The sequence below is a fragment of the Vulpes lagopus genome, chromosome 12, assembly GCF_018345385.1.
Source record: "Vulpes lagopus strain Blue_001 chromosome 12, ASM1834538v1, whole genome shotgun sequence".
Classification (NCBI taxonomy): domain Eukaryota; kingdom Metazoa; phylum Chordata; class Mammalia; order Carnivora; family Canidae; genus Vulpes; species Vulpes lagopus.
Genome location: NC_054835.1, coordinates 54,711,856 through 54,725,695, shown reverse-complemented (window position 1 = coordinate 54,725,695; position 13,840 = coordinate 54,711,856). Strand labels below are relative to the sequence as shown.

At 53.7% G+C, this 13,840-nt stretch overlaps 1 protein-coding gene across 1 annotated transcript; it reads right to left on the bottom strand.

The window, feature by feature from the left end:
* Nucleotides 1–686: 686 nt before the first annotated feature.
* OTOP3 (otopetrin 3) lies at nt 687–13,750 on the bottom strand. The gene is made up of 7 exons (XM_041725841.1): nt 13,578–13,750; nt 8,441–8,857; nt 8,215–8,351; nt 7,545–7,603; nt 7,150–7,268; nt 2,857–3,671; nt 687–1,357 (listed from the first exon to the last, which is right to left on the bottom strand). The coding sequence occupies exons 1-7, from the start codon at nt 13,594–13,596 to the stop codon at nt 1,187–1,189; spliced, it is 1,737 nt and encodes a 578-aa protein (XP_041581775.1). The 5' UTR covers nt 13,597–13,750; the 3' UTR covers nt 687–1,186.
* Nucleotides 13,751–13,840: the final 90 nt, after the last annotated feature.

Sequence of the window (13,840 nt, the reverse complement as noted above, 5' to 3'; positions counted from 1 at the left end):
AGTGGGGGCCAGAATCAGTCCTCAGAGGGCCCTCAGCATAGCCCCAGGAACCAGCATTTCTTCGGTGGGGAAGTGGAGGATTGTACTTTCTCACCCAGGGTGTGGCCCCAGAGAAAAAGCCCGTGTAGGACAGGAGAGAGGATTGCCTCCCAGCCTTCTACACAGCTCCTGGGGAGGGCTCTGCTGGCCCCTGGAAGCCACCAAAACAGCACTAGGGGGTCCCTGGGGCTGTGGCCCTGTGCTTGTCGGTGCAGCTCCACAGGGAGGGGCAGCAAAGCCTGGGCTACCCTCCCTGTGCTTCCCGTGGGGCCTCACCCAGGGTACAGCCCACTGTTTGCACTGGGCTCAGAGAGATGGATGGGCTGTCAGTGCCTGCCCTTTCCACCCGATGGCTCAGAGGATACAGCAGGCACGGGGATCAAACAGCCAGAGGCTACAGTCCCTGGGGTAAGCTGGCTGCAGAAAGTCACCCGGGGCTCTGTTCCAGAGAGAAGCCTGCTAGCGAGGGGCAGGGGCATGTGAGAGCTGCAGCCCCCTCCTCACCTCCTCCCATGAATCAGACAAGAGATTAGATCCCTCCTGGCTCAGAAACAGACTGTCCAGCCCCGAGCGGGAGAATGGTCCTTTCCCACCATACGTGGAGTGGCAGCTCTGTCCCCGAGAACAAATGTCACGAAGCCTGAATATAATCGATCAAACAAACAGGGTTTATGGCAGCAGGAGAGAGCTGTTGAACCCTGCCTGGTAGCTAATTAATGAGCTCATTAGGAGACAGGGGACGTGGGGAGGGAGGGCCAGGGCTGCCTTCCAGGCTGGAAGCTTCTTCTGGGCTGTCCTGGCCTGAGCTCAGACCAAGTTTCCTTCCCACACAAGGAGGCAGACCCCTGAGGGATCCCTCCTCGACTCAGGCTTCCTGGGGTGTACCCTGGGGTGTCCTGATTGTGATGGTGAGCAGGGGCAGGCATGTGCCCATCTCAGGCATGGGGTTCAGAAACTCAGTGTCCAGGCCCAGCCCTCCGTCTTGGGCTGCAGACCTTGCCCCCCATGTGGGGGCATGAGGATCTGGGGAGGGGGAGGCTGTGCAGAACCCAGTCCGGTCTAGGCCCCCCTGCTCAGAGGCTCTGGGCTACCTTCTCCCCAGCCGTGGCCCTTTGAAGTTCTTCTGGGGCTTGGTCCATGGGCAGCCTCAGGCCTCCAAATAGAGCTCCACCAGCCCCCCCACGGAATGCATGCGGTAGAAGACCCCCAGAGGCAGGCCAAAGTTGACAATGGTGAACCACGTCCGGTAGCCATAGAAGTCCTTTTCCAGCCCGTTCTCAAACTCCGGGTGTATGCCAAATGCAGGCATCATCCACAGCTGGAGGTGGGGGAGGTGGAGAGGAGGGGGTTGAGTGGGGGGGCTCTCTCTGCCCCAGGGCGCTCTGCTGGAGGGGCAGGGCCCAAGCACACCCTGCACCCTAACATCCCATCCGCCCTGGGCTTTCAAAGCCAGCCGATCCTCCCTTACGTGCCCCAACCCATACCACAACCACCTCCCCGGCTTGCCAGCCTGAAGTCCCGGTGGATCACGAGGCCACGCAGCCACCAGCCATGCCCCGACCTGCTCTGTCAAACTGGGCTCCCTGTGCCCTGACCTCAGCCACCTTCTTCCCCTCTGGCTCTATTCTTCTGCCAGTCTTGACTCTCTCTGCTCCCTCCACTGGGCCCTGTCTTTTGTCCAAATTCTGCCCCTTTCTCCAGGCCCAGATTAAACTTTCCTGAGCCTTCCTTAGCCCCTCCGGCCCACACTTCCTTCTCTGAGCTCCTACTGTCCTTTCAGGCCGGGTGACAACGTGTGGTCAGCCTGTCTGAGGTGTTTCGAGCACAGAACACCTGGAACACGGTGTTCAACATGCCCTCGAATCACCCTGGTTGTCCGGGCCCTGCCACCGCCGCCCTAAGCCTCAGTTTCCACATCTGTCACATAGGGGCAATGATGGTGCCTGATGGCGCCTGCTGCACGGGGTTAGTGTGCTGATTCAGCGAGATGCAGAGCCACAGCCCGGACAGGCGGACGTGGGACTTGAGCTGCCAGACACGTTAACTGCTTCCACTCTATAGAGTTTTTAGAAAACCAGACACTTTGTGATCTCTTTCTTTGACCAAATACAGTGGATGATCAACAATTTGGTAATTCTGGGGCAGCCCCAGTGGCTCAGCAGTTTAGCATTGCCTTCGGCCCAGGGAGTGATCCCGGAGACCCGGGATTGAGTCCCACGTTGGGCTCCCTGCATGGAGCCTGCCTCTCCCTCTGCCTGTGTCTCTGCCTCTCTCTCTCTCTCTCTCTCTGTGTCCCTCATGAATAAATAAAATCTTAAAAAAAAAATAGGGCATCCCAGGTGGCTCAGCGGTTTAACGCTACCACCTTCGGCCTAGGGCGTGATCCTGGAGACCCAGGATGGAGTCCCACGTTAGGCTCCCTGCATGGAGCCTACTTCTCTCTCTCTCTCTCTCTCTCTCTCTCTCTCCCTCTCTCTCTTTCTCTCTCTCATGAGTAAATAAATAAAATCTTAAAAAAAAAAATTGGTAATTCCCTAACTGGTTCCCTGGCATCTCTCTAACTAGGGAGTGAACTTCCTGACGGTGAACATCTCACGTGTTTGTGAAGAGCACTTAGCTACATGGCTGGCACATTCACTCATGCCAGGCATCTTGCAGGGTGTTGGGGGCACCGCCGACAAGCAGCATGGAGCTAGTTGGCAGGAGGCATGTGTCCTTGACAATAAAAGGGACAGGCCCTCTGCCCTTGGGATAGTCAGTGCTCCGTGAACGCACCTGGCCAGTTCCGCCCCCCACGCTCCCGGGCTGTCCACTCACTGTGATGTTGCAGAGGATGAGGAAGAGCGAGATCTCCTTGAGTGCCCGCCGCTTCCAGTTGAGGTGGCTGTAGGAGTGGATGTAGGCCAGCGAGGCCCGGCGCAGGTCCTGGCCCAGCTCCAGCAGGGAGTCCCGGCGGGGTGGCTCAGCCTCCCGCTTCTCGGCCAGGGCCTCGGGAGCTGACTCCCAGAGCGGGCGCCGGTGCAGGCCCTCGATGATGAAGAGGTTCTGGACGATGTGCTGCAGGATAAGCAGCAGCGAGTAGGCCAGGATGAGGCGGTTGAGCAGCTCATGGGGATGGGTGGCCACGATGGCCACGATGGAGAAGTAGGCGATGCCCATCTGGCCCAGCGCTGCGCCCATGAGCAGCACCACGTCCAGGCTGCGGGTGGGGTTCTTGAGCGTGTCCAGCTCTCGCTCCTCCAGCCCGTGGATGACTGTGCCCGCCAGGCATGCCAGGCTCATGGTGGGCAGCACAGCTATGTAGAAGGCATAGTAGAGGGTGAAGTATTGGCGTGCAATGGCAGGGCCACTTGCTTGGATCTGGAAGAGCACGAAGACGCACACACCTGCCACCAGTGCCATCAGGCCCAGCAGTGGCCCAAAGATGACCCCGTGCAGGTGGAAGGGAGGGGTGCCGCGGTGGGCACCTGGGTGGGGTGCCAGGCGGCGGCCCACGTTCTTCCACATGACAAAGAGCACAGCACAGCAGATGAGGTAGTACTCGGTGCTGAAGGGGTAGAGCATCAGGTAGCCCTTCTGGAAGACCTCGCACACCGTGGCATTGAGACACAGGCAGGTGTTGGTGTCATTGCCTGGGGGGCAAGGGGAGAGACAGTTGCACAGGGGGCCTTGCCTGGAGTAGACCAGCTGCACAAATCAATTCCATACCCCTGGAGTCTGCCAGAGGTGGAAGGAACCCAGCCACCCATTTTACAGACATGGAAACTGAGGCCCAGAGGTAGAAATCAGAAATCATAGGATGGTCATATCTTCACAAAGGGATTCCAGATTCAGGTGCCAAGCTTTCTTTCCTTTCTTTCTTTCTTAAAGATTTTATTTATTTATTCATGAGAGACACAGAGTGAGAGGCAGAGACACAGGCAGAGGGAGAAGCGGGCTCCCTGCGAGGGAGCCTGATGTGGGACTCAATCCCAGGACCCCAGGATCATGACCTGAGCCGAAGGCAGATGCTCAACCACTAAGCCACTCAGGTGCCCCTCTTTCTTTCTTTTTAATAAGATTTTATTTATTTAGTTGACAGAGAGAGAGAGCACAAATAGGCAGAGTGGCAGGCAGAGGGAGAGAGAGAAGCAGGTCCCCTGCCAAGGAGAGAGCCCCACTTGGGGCTTGATCCCAGGACCCCAGGACCAAGACCCAAGCTGAAGGCAGATGCTTAACTGACTGATGCTTAGCTTAACTGACCCAGATGCCCCAGTGCCAACCTTGCTTTGCTTGCTTGCTTGCTTTTTAAAAAGATTTTATTTATTTATTCATGAGAGACACAGAGTGAGGGACAGAGACACAGGCAGAGGGAGAAGCAGGTTCCCTCCCTCCTGATGAGGGACTCCATCCCTGAACCCAGGGATCACGCCCTGAGCTGAAGGCAGATGCTCAACCACTGAGCCACCCAGGCGCCCCAATGCCAAGCTTTCTTTTTTTTTTTTAATTTTTTTTTAATTTTTTATTTATTTATGATAGTCACAGAGAGAGAGAGAAAGGCAGAGACACAGGCGGAGGGAGAAGCAGGCTCCATGCACCGGGAGCCTGATGTGGGATTCGATCCCGGGTCTCCAGGATCGCGCCCTGGGCCAAAGGCAGGCGCCAAACCACTGCGCCACCCAGGGATCCCTGCCAAGCTTTCTTAAAGCATTCAGCGCATGGTGTCTTTGGGGCCATATGTCACTCTACGGATTACTGGTTGGGCACAAGGGGAAATCTACAACTTTATAACAGGAGGATCTGGCTGCTGTACCTGAATGCTGCCCAGCACTCACTCTGGGGAAATCAGACATCTTGCCTTGCCATGAGGTGCCCTGCAAAGCACACAGCACCCCCTGGGAAACACTGGTGCCCAGAGTGTTTAACCCAAATCGAATCAAGACTTTGGTTCGTACTTCCAGTTTGCAGATGAAGCAGGAAAGAGGAGAACAAGTCAAATGCCACCACTAGGAAGCAGCCTGACAAACCTCAATGCCATTAGGAAAACAGAGACTTAAGAGATGCAACAAACAAATGCATTGTGTGTTTGAACACACTAGTAGAGGACATTTCATAGGCTGGTTGGAGAAAATTGAATATAGATCATATATCTATAGTCGAATACAGATGGATGAAGATAGAGGATGGAGATGATATTGAGGAATTCTGTTAGAAATTATAATAGCATTGAGGTAGTGTAGGGAAATAGACTTGTTTTAAAGGGATGCATGGGGGATCCCTGGGTGGCTCAGCAGTTTAGTGCCTGCCTTCGGCCAAGGTGTGATTCTGGTGTCCCAGGATCGAGTCCCACATCAGGCTCCCTGCATGGAGCCTGCTTTTCCCTATGCCTATGTCTCTACCTCTCTCTCTCTCTGTGTCTCTCATGAATAAATAAATAAATAAATAAATAAATAAATAAATAAATAAATCTAAATTAAAAAAATAAAGGATGCATGGGAGGGATGTCTGGGTGGCTCAGTGGCTGAGTGTCTGCCTTTGGCTCAGGTCATGATCTCAGGGTCCTGGAATCGAGTCTCGCATCAGGCTCCCCATGGAGAGCCTGTGTCCCCCTCTGCCTATGTCTCTGCCTCTCTCTGTGTCTCTCATGAATAAATAAATAAAATCTTAAAGAAAAATAAAATAAAGGGATGCATGGGGTTCCTGGGTGGCTCAATTGGTTTAAGCATCCAACTCTTGGTTTTGGCGCTGGTCATGATCTCACAGTCGAGGGCTCGAGCCCCCCATTGGGCTCTGCACTTAGCATGGAGTCTGCTTGGGACTCTCTTTCCTCTCCCTCTGTCCCTCCCCCTCTGCTTTCTCTCTCTCTCAAATAAATTTTTATTTTTATTTTTTAAAAGATTTTATCTCTTTATTCATGACAGACACAGAGAGAGAGAGAGAGAGAGAAGCAGAGACACAGGCAGAGGGAGAAGCAGGCTCCACACAGGAAGCCCGATGTGGGACTCAATTCCAGGTCTCCAGGATCAGGCCCTGGGCTGAAGGCGGCGCTAAACTGCTGAGCCACTCCGGGCTGCCCTCAAATACATGTTTAAAAAAGATTTTATTTATTTATTCATGAGAGACACAGAGAGAAGCAGAGACATAGGCAGAGGGAGAAGCAGGCTCCCTGTGGGGAGCCCGATGCGGGACTTGATCCCAGGACCCTGGGATCACAACCTGAGCTGAAGGCAGACGCTCATCCACTGAGCCACTCAGGTGCCCCTCTCTCAAATAAATTAATTAATCTTTTTTGTTTAAATAAAGAGATGCACGTTAAAATGTTTTGAGATGAAATGCTATGATCTCCATAATATAATTCAGCAAAAAATGGAAATAAATCCTGCAAAATGCTAATAATTATTATATCTAGGTGATGAGTATATCCCGTTCTTTCACTCATCTGTATGTTCGAATATTTTTAATAATAAAAGAATCTGTGATGTCATTTGCCAAAAATTCTCTTTGCACAGCTCTTCTGAAAAACGTATCTGAGTGTAAAGAATGTCCACAGTACACAGGCGGGTCGTGACTTTTGCGGTGGGTGTGTGAATGCGTGAATGTGCTGGGAAGGTGTGGCTGCACACAGGTCAGGATGGTGATGCCACCTGCGGGGGGTGCTTTATACATACAGGTGTGGCTGAGTCCCTCATGTAGGGTTGTGGGATATAGCCTCTAAGGGCAGACTGTGCAGGTAGGGGATTGGGCACTTGGAACTATCTGAGGAGTTCTTTATGCCCAGACATCTTCTATCCCTCCTGCTATGTCCAGGTACCTGCAATTGTGTTAGGAAGACACTCCTTTCAGTCCTGAAGCCTTTTTAGATTCTTGCAAGTAAAAATGCAAATACTAGGGGTGCGGTGCATACCTGGACTTATCAGTGGATAGCTGAGCCAGGATTAGTGGCTACCTTGCTGACAGTGAGGCAGGTGCCTGGAGCAGGGCTGTAGGGTGCTAGCACCGGATGGGGCAGGCACAGAATGAGGGCAGGATGTGTACCATTGTTTAGTCATGATCTGGCCTCCAGACGTGTGTGTGTGTGTGTGTGTGTGTGTGTGTGTACTTTTGGGGCTGGGGGATCATGTCTCCTCGTACCTGAGAAGTTTTCCACGAGGGCGTTGAGCTCAGCCTTGATCTTGTGGTGCATGGAGTCGTTGGTGACATCCAGAACCCACAGCAGCAGGTCTGTGGCCAGGGTCAGCATTAGGCCACACCTGGAGGAGGTGCCATACTTTGCCCACACAGCCTGGCTGGTTCCCCAGGTGCCCCACCCTCATCATCACTGCCTTTGGGGTGACCACTCTTTCCTAAAGCCAGATCCCATCTGGTATGAGGACTTCAGGGGAGGCAGCCCTAGGAGCCACCTGGGACCCCTTCCCAGATTAACCCGCAGCCCCAGGGACACTCTATCAAAGGAAGCTATGGGAATGGCCACCAGCAGGGGACAGGGACCCCCAGGCATCAGAAGGAGAAAAGGTGCCCCATCTTACCTAGTGAAATTGGTCTGGACCTGAACACAGTCCTTACAATGTTTCCAGAGCACCCAGGTCTGAAAGAGATGGGGCCTTGAGGCCAGGGGCTGGGGGTAGTGGTGGTGGGACCACGGGGTGTGTGCCCTTATTGTTTGTGTGTATTTACAGTGACAGTGAGGAAGTCTGGATTGGAATCCTGGCTCTGCAGTTTCCTTGCTGCATCATCTTGGGCCAGCGGCAAAATATTTCAGTGCCTCAGTCTTGTCGGCTCTAAAATGAGGTTAAAATACCTACCTCTTGGGAAATGCCTACTTATTTATTAGAAAGGATGATGCCTAGCACAATGCCCAGCATGGGACAGGGACTCCAGTGTGAGGGATGATCATTACTAAGAGTAGCTCTGTATACGTGGGGCAGGAGGTGGGTGGTGCAGATTTAGTTAGAGGCACGTATGCCCGGGCAGATGTATTTATAGGTGTCTGCATTTCGTGACATGTCAGGTGTGCTGATGCAGGTACATGTAGGTGTGTGTAGATATGGGTACATGGAAGCAGGCATTTGTGGCGGGGGGGGGGCTGTGATATGTGTGTACGTACCCTGGGCCCCGTATGTAGTTGCCTGTGTGGCTGTTTCTCAGCATAGGTAGGGTGTGTGTGCCCTTGCCATGGGGATGGGAGTGGTCTGTCACCTGGACACCGATGAAGATCATCTCGATGACAGGGAAGATGAGTTCCAGCTGCGACTTGCAATGGATGTGGCTCACGTCATAGCCCACTCGGAAGATATTGAGGCAGATGGTGCAGCTGCCGAAGAGCACCAGGGAGCCTGGCCGGGCCAGGTGGCTGTTGGCACCTCCCTTGGACCTGGCTCTCCTTCCCCACCCCTCTCCATCCAACCAGAGCCCCAACACTCACCCCGCACCCAAATGGGTCCCGCATGAGGGTCATGGTAGAGCACAGCATGTGGGTGGCGGGTGGTGCAGGCGACGTAGTAGAGGAGCCAGAGGAGGGACAGGACCTTGAGTGCAGCCAACAGGATCCACACATCGCCCAGGGTGATGGCCACGTTGTTGAAGATCATGCTGCAGATGAAGGCTCCACCCAGGAACACCACATTGAGGGCCAGGAGCCCTGAGAAGAGCTGCCCTGCCTTCTGGGCCTGCCTGTCCCTCCGCAGCAGCAGTGAGAAATGCCGCACCAGCCAGGACTTCTGGTGAGGCGAGGCAGGAGCTCCAGTTTTCTCGGCCCCCACATCCACTTGGTTCTCCCCGGCCGGGGCTGCTCCAGTCTCCTGTGCTTCTGGGGAGGCTGTGGATGGAGCCTGAGAAGGGGCTGGGGAGAAAGGGTCCTGGTGGGCTGCCAGGCTGTCCTGGCATCAATTCCACCCCTGCTCCTAACTGCTCCTAACCTAGGGCAAGCTTTGCACCCTCCCTGGTCGGACATTGGAAATAACGGGAGCTGCCCTATCTACTTTACAGGACCTGAGGAGGTTCAATCAGACCAGGGGTTATGGAAATTCTCGTGCTCCAAAAAACCATAGGGATTATTTTGATTGGCTTGAGGAATACCTCCCTCCCAACCCCTAGGAGGGCTATCCCCCACTTTCTGCCCCCGTGCCTGATCCCAAGATGGAAAATAATGCCTGTCAAGGGAGCCAGGGGCATTTGCAGCATGTCTGGCCACTGGACAATTTCCAGGGCTGTGACTTTTCACCACTAGAAGGCAGCTTGTGTTCTGCGGACTTGAAGGAGGAATTTCATTCCTGAAGGCAGGGAGAGCAAGTAGGTGTCCTCTCTTGTTCTGACTCTAGTTAGTTGGGTGATGGTTGCCTAGCATGCTCTGTTGAGAAGGATCCTGAGGCTGAGTGTGGGCTTGGTGGGAAAGAGTGCTGTGATTTAAAATAATACTCTATTATGGGTACATATAAAACTACTCCTTTTTAAAGGTCTAGGAGACACCCACCAGATTCACAATAGGAGTTTCTTCTGGGGAAGGAAGGAGGGCACTAGGATTGAGAATGGTTTAATGCTCCAGTTTTGCTTTTTTAAAGATTTCATTTATTCATGAGAGACACAGAGAGAGGCAGAGACACAGGCAGAGGGAAAAGCAGGTTCCCCGTGGGGAGCCCGATGTGGAACTTGATCCCAGGATCCCAGGATCCCAGGATCATGACCTGAGTCGAAGGCAGACGCTCAACCACTGAGCCACCCAGGCACCCCAATGCTCTAGTTTCTAAAAGCACATTACTTGTGTGATTAAAATTGATTTTAAAGTGTGTTAAGGTGTAGGGGGAAAAGTTCTGTGATTGATTTGCAATGTCTGCCGTGACCATGGGACAGGTGGGATCAGCATGCATGCTATGCCCCAGACTTGGACAGAAATGACTTCCATGTGCACCATCCCCCCCACCCCCGACTCCTGGATGACCTATGAATGCCCAGCACAACATGGGGAATACCATCCTTGACTTCTCTTTCTCTGGATGTCTCCTGCTACTTTCTCACCTTCCTCAAGCTTTCACTCAGGCTGCCTCTCTGTCACCCTTTTCTGGGACCAAGATATTGAGTCACCCCATACCTGTAGCTCAGAGCCCCAGCCTGGAGTCCTGCATGCTCTCTGTGGGCCCTTTAGGTGTCCATTCCTTATGGGGCTGAATCTAACTAGAGAGTGGGGATGTCCTGGTGCTTCAGGGCACTGTCCTTGTGGGAGGCTTCTCAGTTGACCCGGGAAGCTCCCTCACCATCACCGCCACCTCTGGTGCTCTCCCTTGGTGCTGCCAGTGCCCTCACATCCTTGGTGCTCTGGGCCCAGGGTTCCAAATGCAATCCATCCTTATCCTCCAGGCTGCAGGAGGCCTGTACTCACTGGAGTGGTGTCTTCATCCCTACCTCTTCCAGGAGGTAGCCAGGTACCCTCCTTGTCTCTCCCCTTCACCCCTCAACACCTCAGGTCCAAGCCTGTCCAGTCTAGCCCATAAGTCTCCCTTAGATTTTTCTGGACCACAACCTCTACCTTAGTCCAGGGCCCCTTCCTCTCTCTCCTGGACCGGTCTCCCTACCCACTGTGCCTCTCCCCTACTGCGAGTCCAACAAAGGCAACAAAATTGCTGAGGTGAAATAAGTCACTCAGAGAAAGACAAATACCACAAGATTTCACTCATATGTGGAGTTTAAGAAAAAAAACCGAACAAACAAGAAAAAAGGAGACATGAAACATCAGACTCTTCAAGGTAGAAAACAAACTGGTGGTTACAGAAGGGAGGTGGGTGGGGGGTGGTGAAGTAGGTGATGGGGAGTACACTTGAGGAGCACTGGCAAATGTATAGAACTATATTGTGCATCTGAAACTATATAACATTATATGTTAATTATACCTGGATTAAAAAATAAATTAAAAAAGCAAACATTTGCCCTCAGTATAAAGTCCAAACTACCTCACATGGCCTGTACAGACTTTCAAAACAAAACCGAGCAGTGCATGTTTAGTACGGGTTTGGAGGCTAGCTTCTGTTGCTTCTTGGTCTGGCCTTGACTTACCTCTCTAGCACTGTCCTCAGACCCCATTCCCTGCTGTGGGATGTGTCCTCCTGCTGCGGCTTCCAGAATGTGCCGGCATTTGCTCACCTCCCTGTCTACCCACACCCAACCATTTGCCCCTGCCCTTCAGCTGAGTGCAGCTTAGAGCAGAACCCCACTCTCTAAGAGGCCTTCCATGAACCCCACGCCAAGGCTACACTAGGTGCCCCCACTGGACCCTGTGCTTGTTGCTGGAACATCACCTATCATGCTTGCTCCATTTTAACTCACTGTGCTTTGCTCTGTCTCTGTCTCTGGACTCTGAGCTTCAGGAGCTTCAGCTTTTTTCTCTCTGTAACCACCAAAAGACCCTCACCACATCTGGCTTTAAAATACAGCCTCTCCAGCCCCCACACTCCCATGTGAACTTGCTCAATATTTATACCTTCTGTGGTTCTCTTATGGTAAATAGAATCATAAAACTCAGTCCTCTCTTAAAGATTCTACAAATGATTTTGTCCCCCTTTCCCAGTCCTCTCTCCATCTTTGTTCTAGCTTTGCCCCCTCTCTGTCCAGCTCCCTTCTCACACCCGGGCACCTGCCCCCGTGTTGATCCAGGCCCAGCCAGAGAGTCCAGGGCTCCACATTTCTTGTGTGTGGCTTCCCGTCTCCACCCTTCACTCCTGGAGCCTGCTGTCCCTCTGCCGTGCCTGTTCTCTCCCTGCCCAAGTATCTATTGAGAGCGGGTGTGTCCTGCCTGGTGAGGTACATTGGGCATGGCTGGCTCCCCTCAAGGCCAGGAACTCCTCCTCTAGGGCAGAGACCAGGTCCTGCTTAACTGGGACCCTCCAAAGCTCGCACAGGCAAGATGCTTTTGCTGACGGACTCTGCCATTTCTGGGGGGAAATTTCAGCACCAAAGCCATGGACAGAGACCCTTCCCATTAAGTGCTTTCCATCCTGGCCCAGCCCAGAAGACGTTAGAGATGATCTTTATCGTCCTCCCAGGTTCCCTTGCCCAAATTGTGCAAGCATAAGGCTCATAGGGACACCTCCCTGCTCCTTTTCTCCCAACCCTGACTGCTCCTTTTCAGTCATCCCCAGAATCTCCCTGGTCCTCCCAGGGCAGTACAGTCTAAAGAGCTCAGATTCAGGGGCACCCTGGGTGGCTCAGTCAGTTAAGCATCTCCCTTTGGCTCAGGTCATGATCCCAGGGTCCTGGGATCAAGAGAGTCCCATGTGGGGCTTCCTGCTTCACCCTCTCTCTCTGCTCTCCCACTCCCGCCACTCATGTGTTCTCTTTCTGCTTTCTCTCAAATAAATAAATAAAAAATCTTAAAATGAAAAGAACCCAGATTCTGGCACTTAATACATCTGTGATCTTGGATAATCTACTTAGACTCTCTGTGCCTCAGTTTCCTCATATGCAAAACGGATGTACAACTACAGAATAGTGCCTGGGACACAGAAGATGCTCAGTAAAGATTTCTCAACGAATAAACAAAGGACTTAACGCATAATACCTACCTCAAAGGGGTTTTGTCAAAATTAAACGATTTAATGCACATAAATTATGTAGAGCCGTGGTTGGCATACAAAAAAACTCTGTGTTAGCTATTTGTGCACTTCCTTCCACTTCTGCTGAGGTCCTCGAGAGGCTGGAAGGATCAGGATTACTGGTGAATTTCAGGGGCGGTTTTTGATTGGACTTCGAGGGGACACTGGAGGACTAGGTTCCAGGTCCTCTCTCTCCAGGGTCCTTCCCTCTCCTCTCCACCCCCAATCCAACCCTCCAACTTTCGCTAGAGGGAGCCCTGAAAGTGGCGAATTTTTTTCGAGGAGGGCGGGGTGCTGGGGTGGGAAGCGGGGGAAGAGGGCGGGGGCACACCCAGGAGGAATCCGCCGCCCTCTGGCTCTTCCCTTGGCCAGTCCAAGAGAGGGCCCAGACACCAAACTGGTTTGTGTGTCGCGATCAGAGAGATGATGAAAGCAGCACAGTCGTTGGGGTGCGGCGCCTGGTGAGGAGCGCAGGGCCAGCTCCGGAGGAGGTTGCTGAGCACAGGCTGGAAGCTCAACGATTTCCCTACGAGTCACTTGAGGGGCTTCGGGGCCTGGGGCAGCCGCTACACATATGCCTCAGACCGGGCATCCGGGCAGTTCCAACCCCACACCCCTTCCAAGGCATCCGGGTGTTTGCTTCTTTCTGGCCTCTGCACCCACCTTTTGGCTGTGCGCACCCAGACCCGCTGGGGTGAGGCGCGCCCTGCTGACCTTTTGTGTGCCCTCCATCCACGGAAAGGAGGTGGTACGCGGAGCTAGAGTTGGGGTGGAGGGCAGAGTGGGGCTGGTTCTGGGGTGGCCAGGAGTTGGCCTCCAACGAATCATCCTGCACTCCCTTCCTTATCTCTGTAGCCCCTAGTCCTCGAACCCCGGATCTGGGGCGGAGTAGGTGTGAATGTCGAGGGTGGGCCTGCCAGGAATGTCCCACCAGCAGTCGAAGGGCGCTCCTGGGCCCTGCGGGGCCGCGGGGAGCCTTACCTGAGGCCTCGGCGGGCATCGCGGCCGGCGACCAGCAACTGCGAGCTGCGCAGACCGTCGGGCCAGGTCAGGCCCCTGCGCCCGCACCGACGCCCCTGACGCCCTCCGCTCGCGGGACCGCGCAGCCTCTGCTCCCGGCTCCTCGGCCCATCGATTTTTCTGTTGACTTTGGGGATCTCATTAATCCTCCGTTAATTACCCGGCCAGGGGCTCCAGCCCGGAAGGTGCAGCCAATAGCGAGGCGGGCGGGCGGGGCCGGAGGC

Excerpts from the sequence above, each read along its gene's own strand:
- OTOP3 (XM_041725841.1), bottom strand. Across the intron at positions 7,604-8,214 it reads TGATCTTCATCGGTGTCCAG|ACCTGGGTGCTCTGGAAACA; the intron begins GTGACAGACCAC and ends CATCTCTTTCAG. Across the intron at positions 7,269-7,544 it reads GTCCAGACCAATTTCACTAG|GTGTGGCCTAATGCTGACCC; the intron begins GTAAGATGGGGC and ends CACCTCCTCCAG.